This window comes from Hypanus sabinus, chromosome 1 (genome assembly GCF_030144855.1).
Source record: "Hypanus sabinus isolate sHypSab1 chromosome 1, sHypSab1.hap1, whole genome shotgun sequence".
NCBI lineage: Eukaryota > Metazoa > Chordata > Chondrichthyes > Myliobatiformes > Dasyatidae > Hypanus > Hypanus sabinus.
Genome location: NC_082706.1, coordinates 212,638,876 through 212,664,866, shown reverse-complemented (window position 1 = coordinate 212,664,866; position 25,991 = coordinate 212,638,876). Strand labels below are relative to the sequence as shown.

The 25,991-nt window shown below is 40.8% G+C and overlaps 1 protein-coding gene across 1 annotated transcript in view; it reads right to left on the bottom strand.

The window, feature by feature from the left end:
* The window catches only part of LOC132407529 (transmembrane protein 241-like), a 170,599-nt gene that overhangs the window by 71,735 nt on the left and 72,873 nt on the right, over positions 1 to 25,991 (bottom strand). Inside the window, exons 11-12 of the mRNA XM_059994241.1 lie at positions 9,709 to 9,743; positions 2,447 to 2,516 (exon numbers count right to left, since the gene is read on the bottom strand). Of these exons, the coding sequence (XP_059850224.1) occupies positions 2,447 to 2,516; positions 9,709 to 9,743 (105 nt within the window). The remainder of the gene's footprint in view (positions 1 to 2,446; positions 2,517 to 9,708; positions 9,744 to 25,991) is intronic.

Genomic DNA, 25,991 nt, shown 5'->3' with positions numbered 1-25,991 from the left:
CTCAAAAATTTCTTCATTTGTGTGGCAAAATAAAAATCCTAGGTTAAGTAAAAGGCAATTACAAAAATCTAAAAAAGATGGTGGTTTAGCTCTACCTAACTTTAGATTTTACTATTGGGCGAATAATATTCGTAACTTAATTTATTGGAAATCAGATTTGGATTCACCATTGTGCCCACAGTGGGTAAATTTAGAATGCAATGAGGCACAGGGATATTCTCTATTCTCCGTTCTGGGTTCTTCTCTTTCTGCCGATTTAGTTAAATTCAATAAACAGATATGCAACCCTGTTGTCAAACATACATTACGAATTTGGTTTCAATTTCGTAAATTTTTTACTTTGAAAAACTTTGTTCTTGATAGCCCTATTTTACTTAATTTTTTTTTCAAACCTTCTTTGATAGATCAAGCTTTTAGCATATGGAAAAGGAAAGGTATAAAATGCTTTCGTGATCTCTTCTTTGAAGGTAGTTTGATGTCTTTCGACCAACTTTCAAACAAATTTGAGTTACCTAAATCTAACTTTTTTAGATATCTACAAATCAGAAATTTTTTACATAAAATTCTACCATCCTTCCCCAATTCAACTTCAATGGACTTTTTAGGTATGATTTTTACCTTAAATCCCTATCAGAAGGGATTAGTGGCTTTTATTTATAATATGATTATGAAGATACAACCAGAAATATCAGGTAGAATTAAACAAGAATGGGAAAAAGAACTTCAATATAATATATCAATAGAAAAATGGGAAAATTTTTTACAAATGGTTAATTCTTCTTCTATATGTGCTAAACATGCTTTAATACAATTTAAAATTGTACATAGAGCTCATATGTCTAAAGATAAACTTGCTCGATTCTACTCTCATATTAACCCTCAATGTGACAGATGTCATTCAGATGTGGCTTCATTGACCCATATGTTTTGGTCATGTCCCACTTTATATAATTACTGGAAGGACATATTTGCTACCATTTCCTCAATTTGGAATATCGATTTACAACCTCATTTTATTACTGCAATTTTTGGTATACCAAATGAGGATGGTAATCAGTTTTCCCCTTCAATTAGATGAATGATCGCTTTTGTAACATTAATGGCCAGAAGGTCTATATTGCAAAATTGGTAAGAAGTAAATCCTCCTACCACATTTCAGTGGCTCTCTCAAACTATTTCTTATCTGAGCTTGGAAAAAATTAGAAGCACTATTTTTGACTCATCAGTTAAATTTGAAGAAACTTGGGGACCGTTCATTCAACATTTTCATATGAATTAATTTGACCTCTTCCAGACCTTCTCTCTGTCTATTCTTGTTCTGGTATGGAGTTCCGGAGTTTTTGGCACTATCATATACAAATAAACTGTTATTATTGCCCATGTTAGTTTAGTTTAGTATTTTTTTTTCTCAATATATATTTTTTGCTTGTATTTTTACAATTTTTTCTTTTTCTTTTGACGATTATTCTTATTTTTTCATATAATTATTATAGACTTGATTGATAATGTACTATGTTTTTCTGTTGATATTTTAATAGGATATTGTTATCCTATTATTAATCCAATTTCAAGTCTTATGCATTTATAACCTATTCATTATTATGTTATGTTTTTTATATATATATGAAATTCAATAAAAAGATTGAAAAAGAAAAGAATTCCTGCAAGAAAATGAAGTTCAGCATTGTATATGGTGACATAGGTGTACCTTGATAATAAATTTACTTTGTATAAGAACAGCACTGACTGTCAGTTTAACTGCATTTCACTGGCCTTATGATTCAGATTATTTATTTTATTTTAATTTATTTATGTTTAATTCATTCCAATGCAATTGAAGAGTGCTGACATCTACAGACTTTTACTCTAATAATTATAAGTTATTCATGTTTGCCATACAGAATATTTTACATCTGTTTTTAAATATTAAATATATCACTGAGAATAATAGTTCAATAGATACATTTAATGTCAGAGAAATGTACACAATATACATCCTGAAATTCTTTTTCTTCTGGGGCTCAGTGGGCCCCAGAATGATAAGATCATAAGATATAGGAGCAGAATGATGAAAGGTCTTGGCACAAAACATTAACTCTTTCATTGCCTTTCATAGACACTGCCCGAGCTGCAGAGATCCTGCAGCAGTTTGTTTTTTTTGCCTGGGCTTCTAGCATCTACAGAATCTCTTCTTTTCATAAAAGGCTACATGGTCTCCTTTAAACTTTATGAATAATTTTTTGTAACAGAGTTTCACTGGATAAAGGAAAGCCCACAATTAAAATACCTGAAATAGTTTTCCTAATTAATATCCACAGTGTGCAGTGAAGTCATTGGCTTTCATATTCATAAATAGAACATCAATCCAGCTCTTTGAGAATAAAAATGACTTATTAAAGAACCAATGAGTCTATGCTGAGTGAGGAAGACAAAATCATTTCATTACCTGGCACAACAACCACTATGAAATTGGTAAGAGGTGAAGAATGGAAACGTCAGGGCATCAAAGGCATCACCTGGAATCAGAAAAGGAAAACTGTATCAAAATAGTCCATTAGAGTTTGTGGTTTTGAGATGGCTTCCAGTTCAATCTTTAACAATACACTGACAGCAGCAGTCACAAAATATATCAACAAAACACATTCTGGATGAGGCTTTTATTCTTGTTTTGAAAGAAAAAACAAATATTCTGAATATAGAACATGAATGTCTTCTATTATTTATTACTATGAAGCTACATTAGTACTGCACATTTTACCTGCTGTTCTGTGTTTTGTATATTTACTGACAGTGAAATTGAAGCAAGATAATAAGCTTAAAGTTCAAAATAGATTTATTATCAAAGTACATATATGTCACCATATACAACCCTGAGATTCATTTTCTTACAGGCACTTATAGCAAGTACAAAGAAACAAAATAAGAAAACAACCAAAATAATAATAAATAAATAAGCAATAAACATTGATAACATGAGATGAAGAGTTCTTGAAAGTGAATCATAAATTGTGGAAACATTTCAGTGATGGGGTGAATGAAGTTATACCCTTTGGTTGATGGTTGAGGGGTAATAACTATTTCTGAACCTGGTGGTCTTAGTCCTGAGACTTCTGTACTTTCTTTCTGATGGCAGCAGTGAAAGACAGCATAAGGCCATAAGCTACAGGAGCAGAATTAGGCCATTTCGTCCGTCAAGTCTGCTCAGCCATGTCATCGTGGCTAATCCAATCTTCTTCTCAGCCCTGACCAATCAGCAATCTATCAATCTACTGAAAAGGGAGGCTGAGCAGCCAGAAGTCATGGTAAATATTGGTACCAATGACTTAAATAGAAAAAGGAAGGAGGTCTTGAAAACAGAATGCAGTGAGTTAGGAAGGAAGTTGAGAAGCAGTACCTCAGGGGTAGTAATCTTGGGATTGCTGCCTGTGCCACGTGACACTGAGGATAAGAATAGAATAAGGTGCCAGATGGGTGTGTGGCTGAAGAACTGGAGCTGGGGCAGGTATTCAGATTTCTGGATATTTGGGATCTCTTCTGGGGCAAATGTGACCAGTACTAAAGGGACGGGTTGCACTTGAATCCAAGTTGGATCAATATCCTGGTGGGCAGGTTTACTAGAGCTTTTGGGATTGGCTTAAACTAACATGGTAGGAAGATGGGAACAAGTATGATGGAGCTGAGGATGAGCCAGCAGGATTACTAGTAGATGATGGGTTTAATATGAATATCGGGAAGCACAAGCCAATGACGGAGTACAAATGCAGATAGTGCAAGGAGTTAAATTGTACCACAGAGGCAAAATTCAAAAAAAGCTGAAGAATGCAGGACTGAAGGTGCTGGATTTAAGAACACTTAGCATTCACAATAAGATGGATAAACTCGTGGCACAATTACAGATTTGTCAGAATGACATTGTGGGCATCACTGAATCGTGGCTGAAAGAAGGTCATCGTTGGGAACTTAATATCAAAGGATTTACTTTGTATTGAAAGGACAGGCAGGAAGGCACAGGTGGTAGTGAGGCTCTGTTAGAATGAGATGGAATTACATCTTTAGAAAGAGGTGATATAGGGTCAGAGAATGTTGAATCTTTGTGGAAGGAATTACAAAATTGCAAGGGTTTAAGAGACATCTTTCCAAAAATTATCTATCTTGATATAAGACCAAAACATATGAGTTAAAGTAGCCACCTCAGTATTACATCTGTTGCAAATAGGATTAATATTTGGAAAGATACGTGCTAATTTATCCTTTGACATATGCTCCCGATGTACTACCTTGAACTGATTCAAAGAATAATGGGCACAAATATATGAAGTATTTACCAAATGAAAAATTTTATCCCATTGATTATCTGAAAGTGACTCTTAAAATTCCAATTCCCACGCACCTTTAATTTTATCGTTAGATACCATTCGCAAATTCAATAACCATTTATACATTATAGCTATCAGTCCTTTCTGAAATGGTTTAACCTGAAAAAGGCTATCTATCATATTGGGTGAATAAGCAGAGGGAAAATTTATAGCAGAGGGATAGATAATTTTTGGAAAGATATCTTTAAAACTTTATCAAAAGTCTTGAATTTGGACCTACAATCTAAGTTATTTACAGCAATTTTTGGGATCACTCCACAGGAAACAGGATATATTCCTGTTTCCGCTCAATGGATGATCACTTTTACAACTTTATTGGCAAGGAGAGCCATTTTGCTTAAATGGAAGGACTCTAATCCACCTACTGTTTTCTATTGGCTTACCTCCATTATGTCCTGTCTAAGTTTAAAGAAAATAAGAAGTCGGGCATTTGATACATCCTTTAAATTTGAAGAGACTTGGTGACCTTTTATTCAATATTTTCATATGGTTTGATTTACTGCTCTTCCAGTTACTTCCTCGAAACTTTGGATTTGATCAGAAAGTTTCTCTTTTTTCTTGTTTTTACGCTCAGTATGGGCTGCCCAGTCCCTTTTTTTTCTCTTCTTCTCTTTTTTTTTTGTTTAGTGGATTTTTTTAATGTATATAAAAATTATAAAAGTTTCTTTATCTTTTTTCTTCTTTTCATGGAATGATAAGAAGAGAATTGATTATCTTATTTTTTATTCTATACTATTAGACTAATACTATGTATGATCTTGATAGTGTTTATTTTACCTTTTATATGAATTGTTATCGATATAGATATTTCAGATAATTGTTTATATATATGTACTTTTTAATTAATAAAAAGATTGATAAAGAAAGAAAGAAATTGCAAGGGTAAAAAAGTCATATATACACCTCCAAACAGTAGCCAAGATATGGGTTGAGATTGCAAAGAGAGCTGGAAAAGGCATGTAGTAATGGTAAAGACACAATTGTAATGTGGATTTCAATATACAAGGGGATTGGGAAAATCAGGTTGGTGTTAGACTGCAAGAGATGAAATTTGTTGAATGCCTCCAAGACAGCTTTTTCGAGCAGCTGGTGCTTGAGCCTATGTAGGGAAGTGCTATTATAGATTGTGTGTTGTGGAATAACCCAGATCTTATTAGGGAGCTTAGGAAAAGGAACCTTAAGAAGCAGAGATCATAATAAGATTGAATTCATACTGCAATTTGGGAGGGAGAAATACAAATCAGATGTATCAGTAATAAAGTAACAAAGGAATAAAGGGAATTACAGAGGCATGAGAGAGGAACTTGCACAAGTGAATTGGAGGTGAATACCGGTGGGGATAATGGCAGAGCAGAGGTGGCTGAAGTTTCTCGGACTAGTTCACAAGGCCCACAGAAGAAGTTGTTCTGAACTGGCAGGGGTAGGCAATTGTGGCTAACAAGGGAAGTTAAAGACCGCATAAAAGCTAAGGAAAGGGCACATAATGAAACAAAAGTCAGTGGGAAGTTGCATGATTGGGAAGTTCTTAAAATCCAACAAAAGGCAACTAAAGAAGCCATGAGAAGGGAAAAGATGAAATATGAGCAAAACTAATCAATAATATAAAGTGAGATACAAAAATTTTAATCAATTATATGAAGAGTAAAAGGGAGGTGAGAGTTGATATTGGACCACTGGAAAATGATGCTGGTGAGGTAGTAATGGGGCTCAAAGAAATTGCAGTTGAACTTAATAGGTACTTTGCATCTGTCGTCACTCTGGAAGACACTAGCAGTGTGCCAAAGGTCCGGGAGTGTCAGGCAGTAGGAGTGCGTGCCATTGCTATTACAAAGGAAAAAGTGCAAAGCAAACTGAAAGATCTTAAGGTGAAAAAAGTCAATTGGACCAGATGGACTACATACCAGAGTTCTGAAACAGGTTGCTGAAGAGAAAGTATTGGTTATGATCTTTCAGGGATCATTTATTTCTGCTACCAAAGTGCATGACCATACATTTACCAACACAATATTTCATTTGCCACTCTCTTGTCCATTGTCCTAATCTGTCTAAATCCTTCTACAGCTTATCTGTTTCCTCCACCAATCTTCAAATCACCTGCAAACTTGTCAACAAAATCCTCTATTCCTTTATCTAAATCATTGATACATAGCATAAACGAAGCTGGCCCACACCAACCCCTGCAGAACACCACTAGTCACTGGCAGCAACCAGAAAAGGATCCTTTCATTCCCACTTGCTGCCTCCTACCAATCAGCCAATGCTCTAACCATGCCATTAACTTCCTGTAATACCATGGGCTCTGAACTTGATAAGCAGCTTCATGTGTGGCACCTTGTCAAAGGCCTTCTGAAAGTCCAAATATACAACATCCACTGCATCCCCTTTATCTATCCTACTTTAATCTCCTTAAAGAATTCCAACAGGTTCATCATACAAGGGTTTCCCTTAAGGAAACCATGCTGACTTTGTCCTACCTTGTCCTGTGTCACCAAGTACTCCATAACCTCATCCTTAACAATTAACTCCAACATCTTCCCAACCATTGAGGTCAGACTAATGGGTCTATAATTTCCTTTTTGATGCCTTCCTCCTTTCTTTAGGAGTGGAGTGACATTTGCAATTTTCCAGTGCCCTGGCAGCATGCCAGAGTCCAATGATTTTTGAAAGATCATGACTAACACCTCCGCAATCTCTACTACTAACTCTTTCAGAACCTTAGGGTGCAGTTCATCTGGCCCGGGTGCCATCTTTCAGCTTTTTGAGCACCTTCGCCCTTCTAATTTTAACTGATCTCACTTCCCTCAAAATGAGGTCACGCCTCATTTTCTGAATTCTACTGAGCCATCAAACGCTCTTCATATGACAAGCCATTCAATCCTGGAATCATTTTTGAGAACCTCCTTTGAAACCTCTCCAGTTTCAGCACATCTTTTCCCAGGTAAGGTGCCCAAAACTACTCACAATATTCTAAGTGAGGCCTCATCAGTGATGTACAAATTTTCAATGTTACATCCTTGCTTTTATATTCTAGTCCTCTTGAAACGAATGCTAACATTGCATTTTCCCTCCTCACCACAGACTCAACCTGCAAATTAACCTTTAGGGAATCCTGCACAAGGACTCCACAGTCGCTTTCTGCCTCAGTTTTTTTGTATTTTCTCTCCAAGTAGAAAACAGTCAATGCTTTCATTTTTTTCTACCAAAGTGCATGACCTACAGTTCTTGACACTTATTCCATCTGACATTTCTTTGCCATTCTCCTAAACTGTCTAAGTCTTTGCATCATCAGTGGGAATGGGAGAGGTTTCAATGGATTGGAGATAGCTCAGGAAATTATGGACCAGTGAGTCTTACTTCAGTGGTTGGTAAGTTGATGAAGAAGATCCTCAGAAGCAGGATTTATGAACATTTGGAGAGGCATAATATGATTAGGAATAGTTAGCATGGCTTTGTGAAAGGCAGGTTGTGCCTTACGATCCTGATTGAACTTTTTGAGGACGAGACTAAACACATTAATGAAGGTAGATCAGTAAATGTAGTGTATATGGATTTCAGCAAGGCATTTGACAAGGTAATCTATTCAAGGCTTACTGAGAAAGTAAAGAGGCATGGGATCCAAGGGGACATTGTTTTGTGAATCCAAAACTGGCTTGCCCACAGAAGGCAAAGAGTGGTTGTAGACGAGTCATATTTTGTTTGGAGATTGGTCACCAGTGGAGTGCCTCAGGGATCTGTTCTGGGACCCCTACTCTTTGTGATTTTTATAAATGACCTGGATGAGGAAATGGAGGGATGGGTCACTAAGTTTGCAGATGACACAAAGGTTGGAGGTGTGTGGATAGTGTGGAGGGCTGTCAGAGGTTACAGCGAGACATTGATAGGATGCAAAACTGGGCTGAGAAGTGGCAGATGGAGTTCAACCCAGATAAGTGTGAGGTGGTTCATTTTGGTAGGTCAAATTTGATGACAGAATATAGCATTAATGGTAAGACTCTTGACAGTGTGGAGGATCAGAGAGATCTTGGTGTCCGTGTCGAAAGGACACTCAAGGCTGCTGCACAGGTTGACTCTGTGGTTAAGAAAGCATACTGTACATTGGCCTTCATCAATTGTGGGATTGAGTTTAAGATCTGAGAGTTAATGTTGCAGCTATATAGGACTCTGGTCAGACTCCACTTGCAGTACTGTGCTCAGTTCTGGTCTCCTCACTATAGGAAGGATGTGAAACCATAGAAAGGGTGCAGAGGAGATTTATAAGGATGTAGCCTGGAGTGGGGAGCATGCCTTATGAGAATAATTTGAGTGAACTCGGCCTTTTCTCCTTGGAGCGACGGAGGATGAGAGGTGACCTGACAGAGGTGTATAAGATGATGAGAAGCATTGATCATGTGGATAGTCAGAGGCTTTTTCCCAGGGCTGAAATGGCTGTCACAAGAGGGCACGGGTTTAAGTTGCTTGGAAGTAGGTACAGAGGAGATGTCAGGGGTAAGTATTTTACGCAGAGAGTGGTGAGTGCGTGGAATAGGCTGCCAGTGATGGTGGTGGAGGCAGATACAGTCGGGTCTTTTAAAAGACTCCTGGACAGGTACAAAGAAAAAAAGAGGGCTATGGGTAACCCTAGGTAATTTCTAAGGTAAGGACATGTTCAGCCTCCTACCCTATTATACACCTCTATCAAGTCACCTTTCATCTTGATTAGATGCTCTTGTCATTCATGGTTCCTACAGCATACCATCCTTTCCCTGCCTCAATGGAATAAACCTATCCCAAACCACTTTTCTTACAGTTAAAGATCTTTCAGTTCCAGTCTCATCTCTGTACCTCTTTAATAACCTCACCAATGCTGTTATATTCTCAATGTACAGACTCACTTTCAAAGTCTCTGCAACTCATCTGTCAGTATTATTAATTATTATTATTTGTATTTTTATGTATTTGCTCTGTCAGTCTTTTGCACATTGGTTCTTTGCTACTCTCTGTTTGCGGGCAGCCTTTCATTGATTGTATTTTTTTGTTCTACTGTGAATGCCTGCAAGAAACTGAATCTCAAGGTAACAAATTTACTCTGAACTGTGAAGGTAAACAGAAACATGAGGAAATTTGCACTATACAAGTTCCTAAATTTCTATAAAAGTCCAGGGGAGGATATGAAGGGCCGAGATGGCCTGTTTCCATGCTGTAATTGTTATATGGTTATATGATATGGGAGAAATCAAAAGCAGGCAAACAGGGCCCTTACAAAATAAAATCAAATGAGTTAAATAACCTAAAAGGTACTCAATTTCTGACATATTTAAAATGAAACTTGTTTAAAATAATCTCATACACGAACCTGAAGGGTAAGCAGCACAGATCAAAAACACCATACTGAAAATTAAACAAAAGACAAATGATAAGGTGTACAATTGATCAATACTTGCATTAGTTTGAAGAGTAAGACTAGATCATCTGTATATTCATCTAAGGAATCTAGTTGCTACTTGGTTTCTAACAGTGTGCTGAGCAACAGAGTAGACTTAGCCAGGACAGAGAATTTCCACAGCATAAACAGGGCAAAGGAACGTGTGATGAGAAAAGGTTTATAAAAGTTGAGTAAAACTGTGACAAACAAACCCTAGGTTGATTGGTGATGAATATAAAAAGTTTGGATAATGTAACTTAAGTGATGTCATCAAAATACTTTTTATTTATTCCAATGTTTCTATGTTTCAATGGGATACAACTTTATTGTCATTGCTCAAGATGAGATTGTGGTGTATTATTTTTCCAAATAACGTTCCAAATTGTCATTCACTAGGCCTGCCCACATCCCTGGTATCTCTTCTCAACTTCCTTTTCACGGCCCAGCATCTTCAGCAAAGCTTGGTTAATAAAACTCAATCTCCCCCATCCAAACATCAAAACACATCTCATCAACTGCAGTATCATCAGCCTGTCCTTGCTAGCATTCTCTCTACACACTGCCCGTTTGAAAACCAACTACCTCACCCTCATCACTTACATTCCACTTTCCATCCCCCTGCCAGATTAGCTTAAAACCTCCCAAACAGCTCTAGCAAACTTGCCTGCAAGGACATTGCTTACCCTCAGGTTCAGGTATAACTCGACCTTTTTGACGAAGAGATCCCAATGACCCAGATATCTGAAACCCTGCCCCTGCACCAATTCCTCAGACACACATTCATGTGCCAAATCACCCTATTCTTACAGAATTGGAATCCTATCCTCTTCTGGAATATAAAAGCAAGGATGTAATATTGTCTCAAAATGCTGGTGGAATGCAGCAGGCCAGGCAGCATTTTGTGTGTGTTGCTTGAATTTCCAGCATCTGCAGATTTCTTCATGTCTGATGTAATATTGTGACATTCTAAAGCACAGGTATGACCTCACTTGGAGTATTGTGAGTACCTTTGGGCCCCTTATCTTAAAAAAAGACGTGCTGAAACTAGAGAAGGTTCAAAGGAAGTGCATGAAAATTATTCCATAATTGAATGACTTGTCATATAAAGAGCTCTTGATGACTCTGGGCCTGTATTCACTAGAATTCAGAAGAATAAGGGGGTGACCTCATTGAAACCTATCGAATCATTAAAGGCATTGATAGAGTGGATGTGAAGAGGATGTTTCCTAAGATGGGAGATTCTAAGACCTGAGGACACAGCGTCGGAATAGAAGAGTGTCCTTTTAGAAAGGTGATATGTAGGTATTTCTTTAGCCAGAGAATGGTGTGGAATTCTTTGCCGGGGCAGCTGTGGAAGTTAAGTCTTCATGTATATTTAAGATAGAGGTTGATAGATGTTTGATTGGTCAGGGCATGAAGGGATATGGAGAAAAGGTAGGAGATTGGGACTGAGAGAAAAATTGGATAAGCCATAATGAAATGGTGGCACAGACTCGATGGGCCAAATGACCTAATTCTGCTCCTATACCTTATGGTCTTCCCCTCACTAGCGTGTGGCATAGGCTGCAATCTAAAGATTACTAACCTGGAGGCCCTACTTTCAGCTTTCTAATTAATTCCTTAACTTCATTCTTCTGAACTTTCTCATCTTTCCTGTCTATGCCACTGGTGCCAATACTTCTGGCTGCTCACCCTCCTCCTTTAGAATGCTGCAGACTGACCTGAGATGTCCCTGAGCCTAGCAGCTCGGAGACAATATCCCATCCAGGTGTCTCTTTTACATCCACAGAATCTGCTTTCTGCTCTTCTAACTATAGAATCCTCCATCACTGCTACACTTATCTTTCTCTCCCTTCCATTTTGAGCCACAGAGCTAGAAACCTGCTAGGTTGTTCCCCACCAACAGTAATAGGAACAGCACTGCTTTCGGGCACCTCCAGAAATGTGTGTGGAAGAACCACCAGCTGTGTCTGTCCACAAAAACCCAGGTGTACAGAGCTGTTGTCATCACAATGCTGCTATAAGGCTCCGAAGCCTGGAACTTGTTCTGCAAGCAAATCCGATTGCTCAAGCACTTCCATCAGCACTGCCTCCACTCCATCATGGGTATCACAATGGGACTGTGTCTCCAACAACAAGGTCCTGGAGAAGGCTCAACTTCCCTTGACTCACTGCTGTTAGGAAGGAGGTACAGGAGCTACTCGGCCTGCCGGACTGGGTAACAGCTGCTTCCCTCAGGTTGTAAGACTAATGAACTGGACACTCTGACGGTGGTGTCTGAAAAGAGGATGCTGTCCAAGTTGCATGCCATCTTGGACAATGTTTCCCATCCACTCCATAATGTACTGGTTAGGCACAGGAGTACATTCAGCCAGAGACTCATTCCACCGAGATGCAACGCTGAGCGTCATAGGAAGTCATTCCTACCTGTGGCCATCAAACTTTACAACTCCTCCCTTGAAGTGTCAGACACCCTGAGCCAATAGGCTGGTCCTGGACTTATTTCCACTGGGCATGATTAACTTATTATTATTTAATTATTTATGGTTTTATATTGCTATATTTCTACACTATTCTTGGTTGGTGCGGCTGTAACGAAACCCAGTTTCCCTCGGGATCAATAAAGTATGTCTGTCTGTCTACCACCACCGATGTCTCATCACTAGGACAGGAAGTTGTTTAGTGTACAGTTTACAGGTTACCTGTGCTGCACGCTACATCCATTTTTAATTATATTTTTAATTGGCTTATTTATGACAGCATTTTGGTTTATGTGCTGTGTATGATAAGTGTTTTGGATACTGTTGTGGGGATGACTTCCCAGGGGAACGCCACGGAGACCGGGCTACTGGCACTGAGCATGGGACCATGCTGCAGAAGGGAAAGAGAGAAAAGAGGGGAGTATTCTTGACTGATGAAGAAATGTTGTGGGCCCAGGTTAGATTGTCTATTATGTGCACAACAATGAACTTTGTGCTCTTCACTCAGTTACAGTGCCACTGATGTGAACGGACCACCCGGATAGCATGTTGCCTCCCAGGACCCGGGGACAGGAACCTCTTGGATCACGCCCACAGCATTTTGGAGAGGGAAGGAGAGCAGCCAGATGTCTTGGTACATATTGGTACCAATGACCTAGGAAGGAAAAGCTATGCTGTCCTGAAAAGTGGTTTAGAGAGCTAGGCAGAAAGCTGAGAAGCAGGACCACAAGGGTAGTAATTTCTGGATTGCTGCCTGTGCCACATGTCAGTGAGGGTGGAAACAGGGTGATTTGGCATGTATGTGTCTGAGAAGATGGTGCAGGGGCAGGGCTTCAGGTATTTGGATCACTGGGATCTTTTCTGGAGGAGGTATGACCTATATAAAAGGAACAGGTTGCAATTAGGAGATCAATATGCTTGTGGGCAGGTTTGTTAGAGCTGATGGGGATGGATTAAACTAATTTGGCAGGGGGATGGGAACCGGAGTAAAGGGACTCAGGACAGAACAGATGGTAAAAAAAAGCAAAGGTAGTGTGCAGTCAGACTATCATGAAGGCAGGCAGATGATAGGACAAAATTGCAGCCAGTAGGGTGAATATCAGTGTATTAAGGCTGTAGAATTAAAAAGGCTAGCAAATGCAGTACTCAAAAAATGTGATATCTCAATGCATGGAGTATAAGAAATAAGGTGTTCTTAAGGTTCTTGTACAGATTATAGATATGGCAAAGTTATATCCAATGGTAGGGGATTCTAGGACAAGAGGGCACGACTTCTGGATTGAAGGACGTCCATTTAGAACTGAGAGCAGAGAAATTATTTTAGTCAGAGGGTGGTAAATCTGTGGAATTTGTTGCCACAAGTGGCTATGAAGGCCAAGACATTGCGTGTATTTAAGACAGAGATAGATAGGTCCTTGATTAGCTAGGGCATCAAAGGGTATGGGGAGAAGGCAGGGGAGTGGGGATGACTGGAAGAATTGGATCAGCCCGTGATTGAATGGCAGGGCAGACCTGATGGGCTAAATGGCCTACTTCTACTCCTATATCTTATGGTATAATGTTGTGGCCATCAGATGGTTGTAGTTGGGAGCTGAATATCCAAGGTTACACATTGTATTGGAGGGATAGGAAGGTAGGCAGAGTGGGTGGCATGGCTCTGTTGGTAAAGAGTGGCATCAAATCAATAGAAAGTTGTGATACACAATCAGAAGATGTTGAACTCTTGTGAAATGAGCTAAGAAACTGCAAGGGTAAAAGTACTCTGATGTCAGTTATATACAGGCCTCCAAACAGTAGCTGGGATGTAGACTACAGATTACAATGGGAAACAGAAAAGGTGTGTTGAGAGGGCAATGTTATGACAGTCATCAGAGATTTCAACATGCAGGTAGATAGGGAAAATCAAGCTGATAATAGATCTCCAGAAAGTGAATTGGTTGAATGCTTATGAGTTGGCTTTTTAGAGTAGCTTGTCCTTGAGCCTGCTAGGGGATCACCTATACTGGATTTGATGTTATGTAATGAACCAGAGGCGACGAGGAACTCAGGGTAAAGGAACCCTCACGAGGCAGTGATCACAATATGAATGAGTTCAACTTGAAAGCTGGTAGGGAGAAAGTGAAGTCTGACGTAACAGTATTTCAGTGGAGCAAAGGAAATTACAGTGGTATGAGAAAGGATTTGGCTGTAGAAAATTGAAAGGAGATGCAGGCAAAGATGACAGCAGAGCAGCAATGGTGTGAGTTTCTAAAAAAAAATGTGAAAGGTGGAGGTTAGATGTATTCCAAAAACAAAGAAATACTCAAATGGCAAAATAGTACAACCGTGGCTAACAAGACCATGAGACCATAAGACATAGGAACAGAATTAGGCCACCTGGCCTATCAAGTATGCTCTGCCATTCAATGATGGCTGATCGTTTTTTAATCTTCTCCTCAACCCCAGTTCCTGGCCTTCTCCTGTAACCTTTGATGCCATGTTCAATCAAGAAACTATCAATCTCTGCCTTAAATACAGTGGCATGCAAAAGTTTGGGTACCCCGGTCAAAATTTCTGTTACTGTGAATAGTTAAGGGAGTAGAAGAAAAAAGGAAAGGAGCACCATGCAAACGTTTGGGCACCTCAAGAGATTTGAGTTCTTAGGTAACTTTTACCAAGGTTTCAGACCTTAATTAGCTTGTCAGGGTTATGGCTTGTTCACAGTCATCATTAGGAAAGGCCAGATGATGCAAATTTCAAACCTTCATAAATACCCTGACTCCTCAAACCTTGTCCCAACAATCAGCAGCCATGGGCTCCTCTAAGCAGCTGCCTAGCACTCTGAAATGATGCCCACAAAGCAGGAGAAGGCTATAAGAAGATAGCAAAGCATTTTCAGGTAGCTGTTTCCTCAGTTCATAATGTAATTAAGAAATGGCAGTTAACAGGAAGGGTGGAAGTTAAGCTGAGGTCTGGAAGACCAAGAAAACTTTGCAAGAGAACAGCTTGTAGGATTGCTAGAAAGGCAAATCAAAACCCTCGATTGAATGCAAAAGATCTTCAGGAAGATTTAGCAGACTCTGGAGTGGTGGTTCACTGTTCTACTGAGCAGCGACACCTGCACAAATATGATCTTCATGGAAGAGTCATCAGAAGAAAACCTCTCCTGCATCCTCACCACAAAGTTCAGCACCAGAAGTTTGCAAAGGAACATCTAAGCAAGCCTGATATATTTTGGAAACAAGTCCTGTGGACTGATGAAGTTCAAATAGAATTTTTTGGCCACGATGAGCAAAGGTATGTTTGAAGAAAAAAGGGTGCAGAATTTCATGAAAAGAACACCTCTCCAACTGTTAAGCACGGGGGTGGATCGATCATGCTTTGGGCTTGTGATGCAGCCAGTGGCACGGGGAACATTTCATTAGTAGAGGGAAGAATGAATTCAATTAAATACCAGCAAATTCTGGAAGCATACATCACACCATCTGTAAAAAAGCTGAAGATGAAAAGAGAATGGCTTCTACAACAGGATAATGATCCTAAACACACCTCAAAATCCACAATGGACTACCTCAAGTGCTGCAAGCTGAAGGTTTTGCCACGGCTCATAGTCCCCCGACCTAAACACCATTGAAAATCTGTGGATAGACCTCAAAATAGCAGTGCATGCAAGGCGGCCCAAGAATCTCACAGGACTAGAAGGCTTTTCCTAGGAAGAATGGGTGAAAATCCTCCAAACACGAATTGAAATACTCTTAGCTGGCTACAGAAAGTGTTTACAAGCTGTGATACTTGCCAAAGGGGGTGTTAGTAAGTATTGACCATACAGGGTGCTCAAACTTTTGCTTTCGGCCCTTTTCCTTTTTTGTTATTTTGAAACTGTAAAAGATGGAAATAAAAATGTAATCTTGCTTAAAATATTAAAGAAAAGTATCATCTTTAACTTTAAGGCTTATGGGGATCAGTTCATCTTCTACTCACTCAACTATTTACAGTAACAGAAATTTTGATCAGGGGTGCCCAAACTTTTGCATGCCACTGTATACCCAACGGCCTGGCCTCCACACCTGCATGTGGTAATAAATTTCACAAATTCACCACAATCTGGCTAAAGAAATTTCTCCGCTTCTCTGTTTTGAAAGGGTGCCCCTACATCCTGAGGCTGTGCCCTCTTGTCCTAGACTTACCCACCATGGGAAACATCCTTTCCACATCTACTCTGTCTAGACCTTTCAACATTTGAAAAGTTTCAATGAGATCCTTCCTCATCCTTCTGAATGTCAGTGAGTACAGACCTAGAGCCGTCAAACAATCCTCCTATGATAACCCTTTCATGTTTGGAATCATCCTAGTGAACCTCCTCGGGACCCTCTCCAATCCCGGCAAATCTTTTCTAAGAGGAGGGGCCCAAAACTGTTCACAATACCCAAGGTGAGGCATCACCAGTGATTTATAAAGCCTCAGCATCACATCCTTACTCTTGTATTCTAGACCTCTTGAAATGAATGCTAACATTGCATTTGCCTTCCTCACCACTGACTCAACCTGCAAGTTAACCTTTAGGGCGTTCTGTAGAATGACTCCCAAGTCCCTTTGCATCTCAGATTTTTGGATTTTCTCCCTGTTTAGAAAATAGTATATTGTCAGATGATAATAAACTTGAACCTGAAACATGATTTTATAAATGAACATTAACTCCATCCTGGTTAGCACTTCCTTAATAATATATTCCCTGCTGCTCTGTTTTCTGTAGAAACAGGTATAAAATGGGCATCACATGCCTAGGAGCTAAGCTGTGAGAAACTGAAGCTCTAAACTATATGTGCAAATGAAGAGAGATTACTGGCAGGAGAAGCTTAAAAGGTCAAAGTGACATAATTACACTCTGTCAGGAGGTGGATCTTTAAAGGTAATATCATGATTCAAAGCATCAAAGTGAAAGGAAATTTATTATCAAAGTACGTACTGTATATGCCACCATATACTACTCTGAAACTCATTTCCTTCCAGGCATTTTATAGGAAAATAAGGAAATATAACAGAATTTATGAAAAACTATCCAGAAACAATGACCAACAAACAACCAGTGTGCAAATGAAGCCAAATCGTACAAATAATACAAAAATAAATAAATAATACTGAGAACATGACTTGCAAGGTCCATGAAATTGAGTCTCTAGGTTGTATAATTATTTCAGTGTTGAAACATAGAAGCATGGAAAATATACAGCACAATACAGGCTCTTCGGCCCACAAAGCTGTGCCGAACAAGTCCCTACCTTAGAACTACCCTCTATTTTTCTAAGCTCCATGTAGCCATCCAGGATTCTCTTAAAAGACCCTATCGTTTCTGCCTCCACCAGCTCATTCCACACATTCATCACTCTCTGCATAATAAAAAAACAACTGACATTTCTGTACCTACTTCCAAACACCTTAAAACTATGTCCTCTCATACTAACCATTTCAGCCCTGGGTAAAAGCCTCTGACTATCCACATGATCAATGCCTCTCATTATCTTGTACACCTCTATCAGGTCACCTCTCATCCTCCGTCTCTCCAAGGAGAAAAGGCCGCGTTCACTCAACCTATTCTCATAAGGCATGCTCCCCAATCCAGGCAACATCCTTGTAGATCTCCTCTGCACGCTTTCTATGGCTTCCACGTCCGTCCTACAGTGAGGCGACCAGAATTGAGCACAGTACTCCAAGTGGGGTCTGATCAGGGTCCTTTATAGCTACATTACCTCTCGGCTCTTAAACTCAATCCCAGGATTGACCCAATGCACCATTTGCCTTCTTAACCACAGAGTCAACCTGCTTAGCAGCTTTGAGTGTCCTACAGACTCAGACCCCAAGATCCCTCTGATCCTCCATACTGCCAAGAGTCTTACCATTAATACTAAATTCTGCCATCATATTTGACCTACCAAAATGAACTACCTCACACTTACCTGGGTTTAACTCCATCTGCCACTTCTCAGCCAAGTTTTGCATCCTGTCAATGCCCGTTTTACCTTCTCACAGCCCTCCACACTATCCACAACACCCCCAACCTCTGTGTCATCAGCAAATTTACTAACCCATCCCTCCACTTCCTCATCCAGGTCATTTATAAAAATCACAAAGAGTAGGGGTCACAGAACAGATTCCTGAGGCACACCACCGGTCACCGACCTCCATGCAGAATATGACCTGTCCACAAGCACTCTTTGCCTTTTGTGGGGAAGCCAGCTCTGGATCCACAATTGAGATTACATCTGCCGTTGACCTATTGTGGTGATAGGCAAATCACACCTCCCCCCCTCCCAGTTTCACCTATTGTCTTGTTTTTCTTCCTCCCCTACATAAGAACATAAGAAATAGGAGCAAGAGTAGGCCATCTGGCCTGTCGGCCCTGCTCCGCCATTCTATAATATCACGGCTGATTTGACCATGGATTCATGTCCACCTACATGTCTTTTCTCCAAACCCTTAATTCCCCTACTATGCAAAAATCTATCCAACCTTGTCTTAAATAGATTCACTGAAGTAGCCTCCACTGCTTCATTGGGCAGAAAATTCTACAGATTCACCACTCTCTGGGGAAAGCAGTTCCCCCTCATCTCCATCCTGCTGCACATGCAAACCAACCTTTTATGATTCATGTTGTGATTCCTAAGTCCCTCTGCACAGCAGCATGCTGCAGTTTTTTTTACCATTTAAATAACAACCTGCTCTTTCATTTTTCCTTCTAAAGTGGATGACCTTGCATTTACCAACATTGTACTCCATCTGCCAGACCCTTACCCACTCAACCTATCTATATCTCTCTGCAGACTCTCCATATCTTCTGCACAATTTGCTTTCCCACTCAATTTAGTATAATCAAAAAACATAGATATACTGCACGCAGACCACTCTTCCAGATCGTTAATGTATATCGTGAACAGTTGTGGGCCCAGCATCGACCCCAGTGGCACACCACTCATCACTGATTGTCAACCAGAGAAACACCCATGTATCCCAACTCCCTGCTTTCTATTAGTGAACCGATCCTCTATCCATGCCAATACATCACCCCAACTCTATGCATCCTTATCTTATGGATAAATCTTTTATGTGGCACCTTTTCAAACACCTTCTGGAAATCCAAGTAAATAACATCCATCTGTTCCCCTCTATCCACTGTGCTCGTTATATCCTCAAAGAACTCCAGTATGTTTGTCATAGGACCTGCCTTTGCTGAATCCATGCTGCATCTGCCTGATGGATCCATTTTTTTCCCAATGCCACGCTATTTCTTCTTTAGTGATAACTTCACACATCTTCCCAGCTACAAATGCTAAACTGACTGGCCTATAGTTACCTGCCTTTTGCCTACATCCTTTTTTGAACAGTGGTATAACATCTGCTGTCTTCCAGTCTGCCAGGACCTACTCAGAGTCCAGAGAATTTTGGTAAATTATCACCAAAGCCTTTACTATAACTTCTGCCATTTCTTTCAATACCCTGGGATACATTCCTTCAGGACCAGGGGTCTTATCTATCTTCAGCCCCACAAGTTTGCACAACACTACCTCTGTAGTGATAGCTATTGTATCGAGGTCTTCACTTCCCATCACATCCATAACATCTCTCTTTGGCATGTTAGACATGTCCTCTACCTTGAAGACTGATACCAAATAGCCATTCAAAGCCTCTTCCATTTCCTCATTACCCAATATCAATTCCCCCTTCTTGTCCTTCAAGAGACCTTTAGCCAACCATTTCTGCTTTATATAATTATAAAAACATTTACTATCTATTTTAATATTTTGTGCTAGTTTATTTTCATAATCTAGCTTCTCCTTCTTTATTGTTTGCTTAGGGGTTCTTTGTTGGAATATACTTTTATTGAGCACTGTGAAAAATCTCTTTGAAAGTCTTCCACTGTCCCTCAACTGACCCTCCAAACAGCCTGTGTTTTCAGCCTGTGAATACTTTTTAAAGGCACGGTAAGAAACTCGTAGATGGGTACAGAAATGATAGAAAAATGGAAGTTATGTGGGAGGGAAGTGTTGGATTGATCTTAAAATAGGTTAAAAGGTCAGCACATCGTGGGTTGAGGGGATGGTACTGTGTTGTAATGTCTTAAAATAACTTCAGAGCAAGACTGAAAGGATGATCTAAGAAGAGGCTTTTTATAAATTGCAGGCTTATAGCTTTATTTTAAAAAACAGAAGTTGAAATGGTGTTACCTAAAGAGATCATTACATGCCACAGACCGAATCCTGTTATTAGATTGTGAGGATAGACATTTAATAGTTACTGTCTGCTTTGAACAGCTGATGGGCTGTGTTTTGAAAAACTTTCTAGTTGCATTTTTTCTTTGCAGTTTGATTGAAAAACAACAGCGCAAGCTGTTAGCAAGTTAAAACAGGTGGGAAGAGTTCAAAAGAAAGATAGCTTTATAGAGCGGACATTAGAGGAGTGGGTATTAGAGTAGAGGGAGTCAGAATACGAGGGCTTTGGGTCAACAGGGCTTCAGCAATAACGGGTCAAGGTGAGGTAAGTTACTTGTGAAGAGCAGGAATAGGAAGTATGTCTGTGAGGCCGGTGTTCTGTACTGGGTGTCAGATGTGGGATGTCCGGGAGACTCCCAGCCTCCTGGATGGCCACATCTGCACCAGGTGTGTCGAGCTGCAGCTCCTTAGAGACTGTATAGGGAACTGGAGATGCAGCTCGATGACCTCCATCTGATCAGGGTAGGTGAGGAGGTGATAGAGAGGAGCCATAGGCAAGTAGCCACATGGGGGCCTCGCAAGACACGTGTGGGTAACAGTCAGGAGAGAGAAGGGCAAGAGTCAGATACTAGAGAGTTCCCCTGTGGCTGTCCCCCTCAACAATAAGTGCTCCTGTTTGAGTACTGTTGGTGGGGACGACCTACCTGGGGGAAGCAACAGTGGCTGCACCTCTGGCACAGAGTCTGGCCCTGTGGCTCAGGAGGGTAGGGAAAGGAAGAGGAAGGAACCAGTGATAGGGGACTTTATTAGGGGGTCAGACAGCAATTCTGTGGACACGTGAAAGAAACATGGACGGTAGTTTGTCTCCCAGGTGTCAGGCTCCTGATGTTTCAGATCACATCCATGATATCCTGAAGTAGGGAGGTGAACAGCCAGAGGCTGCGGTACATAATGGTACCAACGACATAAGTAGGAAAATTTTGAAAGGAATAGATAAGATAGAAGTAGGAAAGTTGTTTCCATTGGTGGGTAAGACTAGAACTAGGGGACGTTGCCTCAAGATTCAAGGGAGAAGATTTAGGACGGAGATGAGGAGAAACTGTTTTTCCCAGAGAGTGGTGAATCTGTGGAATTCTCTGCCCAGGGAAGCAGTTGAGGCTTCTTCACTAAATATATTTAAGATACAGTTAGATAGATTTTTACATAGTAAGGAAATTAGGGTTATGGTGAAAAGGCAGGTAAATGGAGCTGAGTTTACGGACAGATCAGCCATGATCTTATTGAGTGGCGGGGCAGGCTCAATGGGTCGGATGGCCTATTCCTGCTCCTAATTCTTATGTTCTTATGGAAAAGGGAGGAGGTCCTGAAAACAGACTACAGGGCGATAGGAAGGAAGTTGAGAAGCAGTACTTCAAAGATAGTAATCTTGGGATTGTTGCCTGTGCCACGCGAGTATAGGAATAGAGTGAGGTAGAGGATAAAATGCGTAGCTGAGGGATTGGAGCAGGAAGCAGGGATTCAGATTTCTTAAACAGTGGGACCTCTTTTGGGGCAGGAGTGATCTGCACAAAAAGGATGGATTTAACTTGAATCCAAGGGGGAACTGATATCCTGGCGGGGAGGTTTGCTAAGGCTATTGCGGAGAGTTTAAACTAGAATCGCAGGGGAGTGGGAACTGAACTGAACAGATGGAAGAAGGGGCGGTTGGCTCATAAATCGAGAAAGCCTGTAGACAGTGTGAGAGGGAGGGTAGGCAGGTGATAGAGAAGGGATAGGCTCATGAACAAAGCAAATGAGCTTAGAGCGTGGATCAGTACTTGAAGCTATGATGTTGTGGCCATTACAATTGGATAGGACAGAGGCAGGAATGGCTAATTAAGTGTGCCAGGCTCCAGATGTTTCAGAAATGACAGGGAGGGAGGCAAAAGAGGTGGGGGGAGTAGGGGAGTGGCAATGCTGATCAGAGATAGTGTCACGGCTGCAGAAAAGGAGGAAGTCATGGAGGGACTGTCTACTCTCTGTGGGTGGAAGTTAGGAACAGGAAGGAGTCAATAACTCTACTTGGTGCTTTTTATAGACCACCCAATAGTAACAGGGACATTGAGGAGCAGATAGGGGGACAGATTCTGAAAAGATACAATAATAACAGGATTGTCGTGGCTGGAGATTTTAATTTCCCATATATTGATTGGCATCTTTCTAGATCAAGGGGTTCAGAAGGGGTGGATTTTGTTAGGTGCATTCAGAAAGGTTTGCTGACTCAGTATGTAGATAAGCCTACAAGAGGAGAGGCTGTACTTGTATTAAGGAAGAGGATGTGCTGGAGCTTTTGGAAAACATCAAGTTGGATAAGTCACCGGGACCAGATGTGAAGTGCCCCAGGCTACTGTGATAAGTGAGGGAAAAGATTGCTGAGCCTCCAGTGGGTCAATTTCTGCATGGAGGCTGGTGACCAGTGGTGAGCCTCAGGGATCTATCCTGGGACCCCTACTCTTTGTGATTTTTATAAATGTCCTGGATGAGGAAGTGGAGGGATGGGTTAGTAAACTTGACACAAAGGTTGGGGGTGTTGTGGATAGTGTGGAGGGCTGTCAGAGGTTACAAAGGGACATTGATAGGATGTAAAACTGGGCTGAGAAGTGGCCGATGGAGTTCAACCCAGATAAGTGTGAAGTGGTTCATTTTGGTAGGTCAAATATGATGGCAGAATATAGCATTAATGGTAAGACTCTTGGCAGTGTGGAGGATCAGAGAGATCTTGGGCTACGCAATTTGACTGGCCTTCATCAATTGTGGGATCGAGTTTAAGAGCCGGGAGGTAATGTTGCAACTATATAGGACCCTGGTCAGACCCCACCTGGAGTACTGAGCTCAATTCTGGTCGCCTCACTGCAGGAAGGAATTGGAAACCATAGAGAGGGCAGAGGAGATTTACAAGGATGTTGCCTGGATTGGGGAGCATGCCTTATGAGAATAGGTTGAGTGAACTCGGCCTTTTCTCCTTGGAGCGTCGGAGGATGACAGGTGACCTGACAGAGGTGTATAAGATGATGAGAAGCATTGATCATGTGGATAGTCAGAGGCTTTTTCCCAGGGCTGAAATGGCTGTCACAAGAGGGCACGGGTTTAAGTTGCTTGGAAGTAGGTACAGAGGAGATGTCAGGGGTAAGTATTTTACGCAGAGAGTGGTGAGTGCGTGGAATAGGCTGCTGGCAATGGTGGTGGAGGCAGATACAGTCGGGTCTTTTAAAAGACTCCTGGACAGGTACAAAGAAAAAAAGAGGGCTATGGGTAACCTTAGGTAATTTCTAAACTAAGCTCATGTTTGGCACAGCGTTGTGGGCTGAAGGGTCTGTATTGTGCTAAAGGTCTTCTATGTTCTCTGATACTGAAGTAGCTGACCCACAAGTGAAGAGTGAAACAGGATTAAGTCACTGTGAAGACATGATTCAGAAACAAATAAATAAAAACTGAAAAGATGCTGAAAACGCTGAATAAACTGAATATGCTGGAGGTACTCAGCAGGTCAGGCAAATGTAGGGGAAAAGGATGTTTCAGGTCAATGACTTTTCATCCATCTCTGCTTACGAGACAAAGCAGCAGGGAGTCACTTACCTTCAGAGTGTGCCTCACATGAACTCCCAAATTTGTGCGTTAAGACTAGCAAAGAAACATGCAGACAGAACTGCAAAAGTCTTCGGCACAGATATGTAGCTGAGGTGGCTAACCCTTCTGTACAGTATTGTTTTTGTCAACCTGGAGTGGAATACAAGTTTGTAAATCATGTGGGAGCAAAGTGTGCTGTGAATGGTGAATGTGGAGTGCTGCAGAACGGATATAGGACAGGTGACAGAGAAGGAGTGCCAGGGTGGGGATTGGCGCCGATACAGACACACACTGCTCTAAGTCACCAGGCAAGGTCATTTATAACCATATAACAATCACAGCACAGAAACAGGCCATCTCGGCCCTCCTAGTCCGTGCCGAACTCTTAATCTCACCTAGTCCCACCTACCCGCACTCAGCCCATAACCCTCCACTCCTTTCCTGTCCATATACCTATCCAATTTTACCTTAAATGACACAACTGAACTGGCCTCTACTACTTCTACAGGAAGCTCATTCCACACAGCTATCACTCTCTGAGTAAAGAAATACCCCCTCGTGTTTCCCTTAAATTTCTGCCCCCTAACTCTCAAATCATGTCCTCTCGTTTGAATCTCCCCTACTCTCAATGGAAACAGCCTATTCATGTCAACTCTATCTATCCCTCTCAAAATTTTAAATACCTTGATCAAATCCCCCCTCAACCTTCTACGCTCCAATGAATTTGATTTCAAACCATTGGTTTACTGATCATTACAGAATGTCTTTCTGGTGCTTCTCGCTCCATTCCTTCTGCCTTCCCCTTTTCCCAACCATGATTCTCCTCTTCCTGCCCCCTTCCCATTCTCTGTCCACAATACAGACCCATAACAGATTGGGTTTATCTTCACTTACACGTGTCATGAAATTCATTTCTTTTTTTTTTGCAGCAGTACAATGCAATACATAAAATTACCACAGTACTGTGCAAAAGTCTTTGGGTCCCCAGCTATATATGTGAAAGTCAAGTACAGTTATTATAATTTATTATTCTTCATACAACCTTAAGATTTGTCCTCTTACAGGCAGCTAAAAAACAAAGAAACCCAATGGAACTGATGATTAGTGGTGTGCCTCAGGGATCTATACTGGGTCCAATGGTGTTTGTCATATACGTTAATGATCTGGATGATGGGGTGGTAAATTGGATTAGTAAGTATGCAGATGATACTAAGGTAGGTGGCATTGTGGATAATGAAATAGATTTTCAAAACTTGCAGAGAGATTTAGGCCAGTTAGAAGAGTGGGCTGAAAGATGGCAGATGGAGTTTAATGCTGATAAGAATGAGGTGCTACATTTTGGTAAGAATAATCCAAATAGGACATACATGGTAAATGGCAGGGCATTGAAGAATGCAGTAGAACAGAGTGATCTAGGAATAATGGTGCATTGTTCCCTGAAGATGGAATCTCATGTGGATAGGGTGGTGAAGAAAGCTTTTGGTATGCTGGCCTTTATAAATCAAAGCATTGAATATAGGAGTTGGGATGTAATGTTAAAATTGTACAAGGTATTGGTAAGGCCAAATTTGGAGTATTGTGTACAGTTCTGGTCACTGAATTATAGGAAAGATGTCAACAAATAGAGAGAGTACAGAGAAGATTTACTAGAATGTTACCTGGGTTTCAGCACCTAAGTTACAGGGAAAGCCTGAACAAGTTAGATCTTTATTCTTTGGAGCTTAGATGGTTGAGGGGGGACTTGATAGAGGTATTTAAAATTATGAGGGGGTTAGATAGAGTTGACATGATTAGGCTTTTTCCATTGAGAGTAGGGGAGATTCAAACAAGAGGACATGAGTTGAGAGTTAGGGGACAAAAGTTTAGGGGTAACACGAGGGTGAATTTCTTTACTCAGAGAGTGGTAGCTGTGTGGAACGAGCTTCCAGTAGAAGTGGTAGAGGCA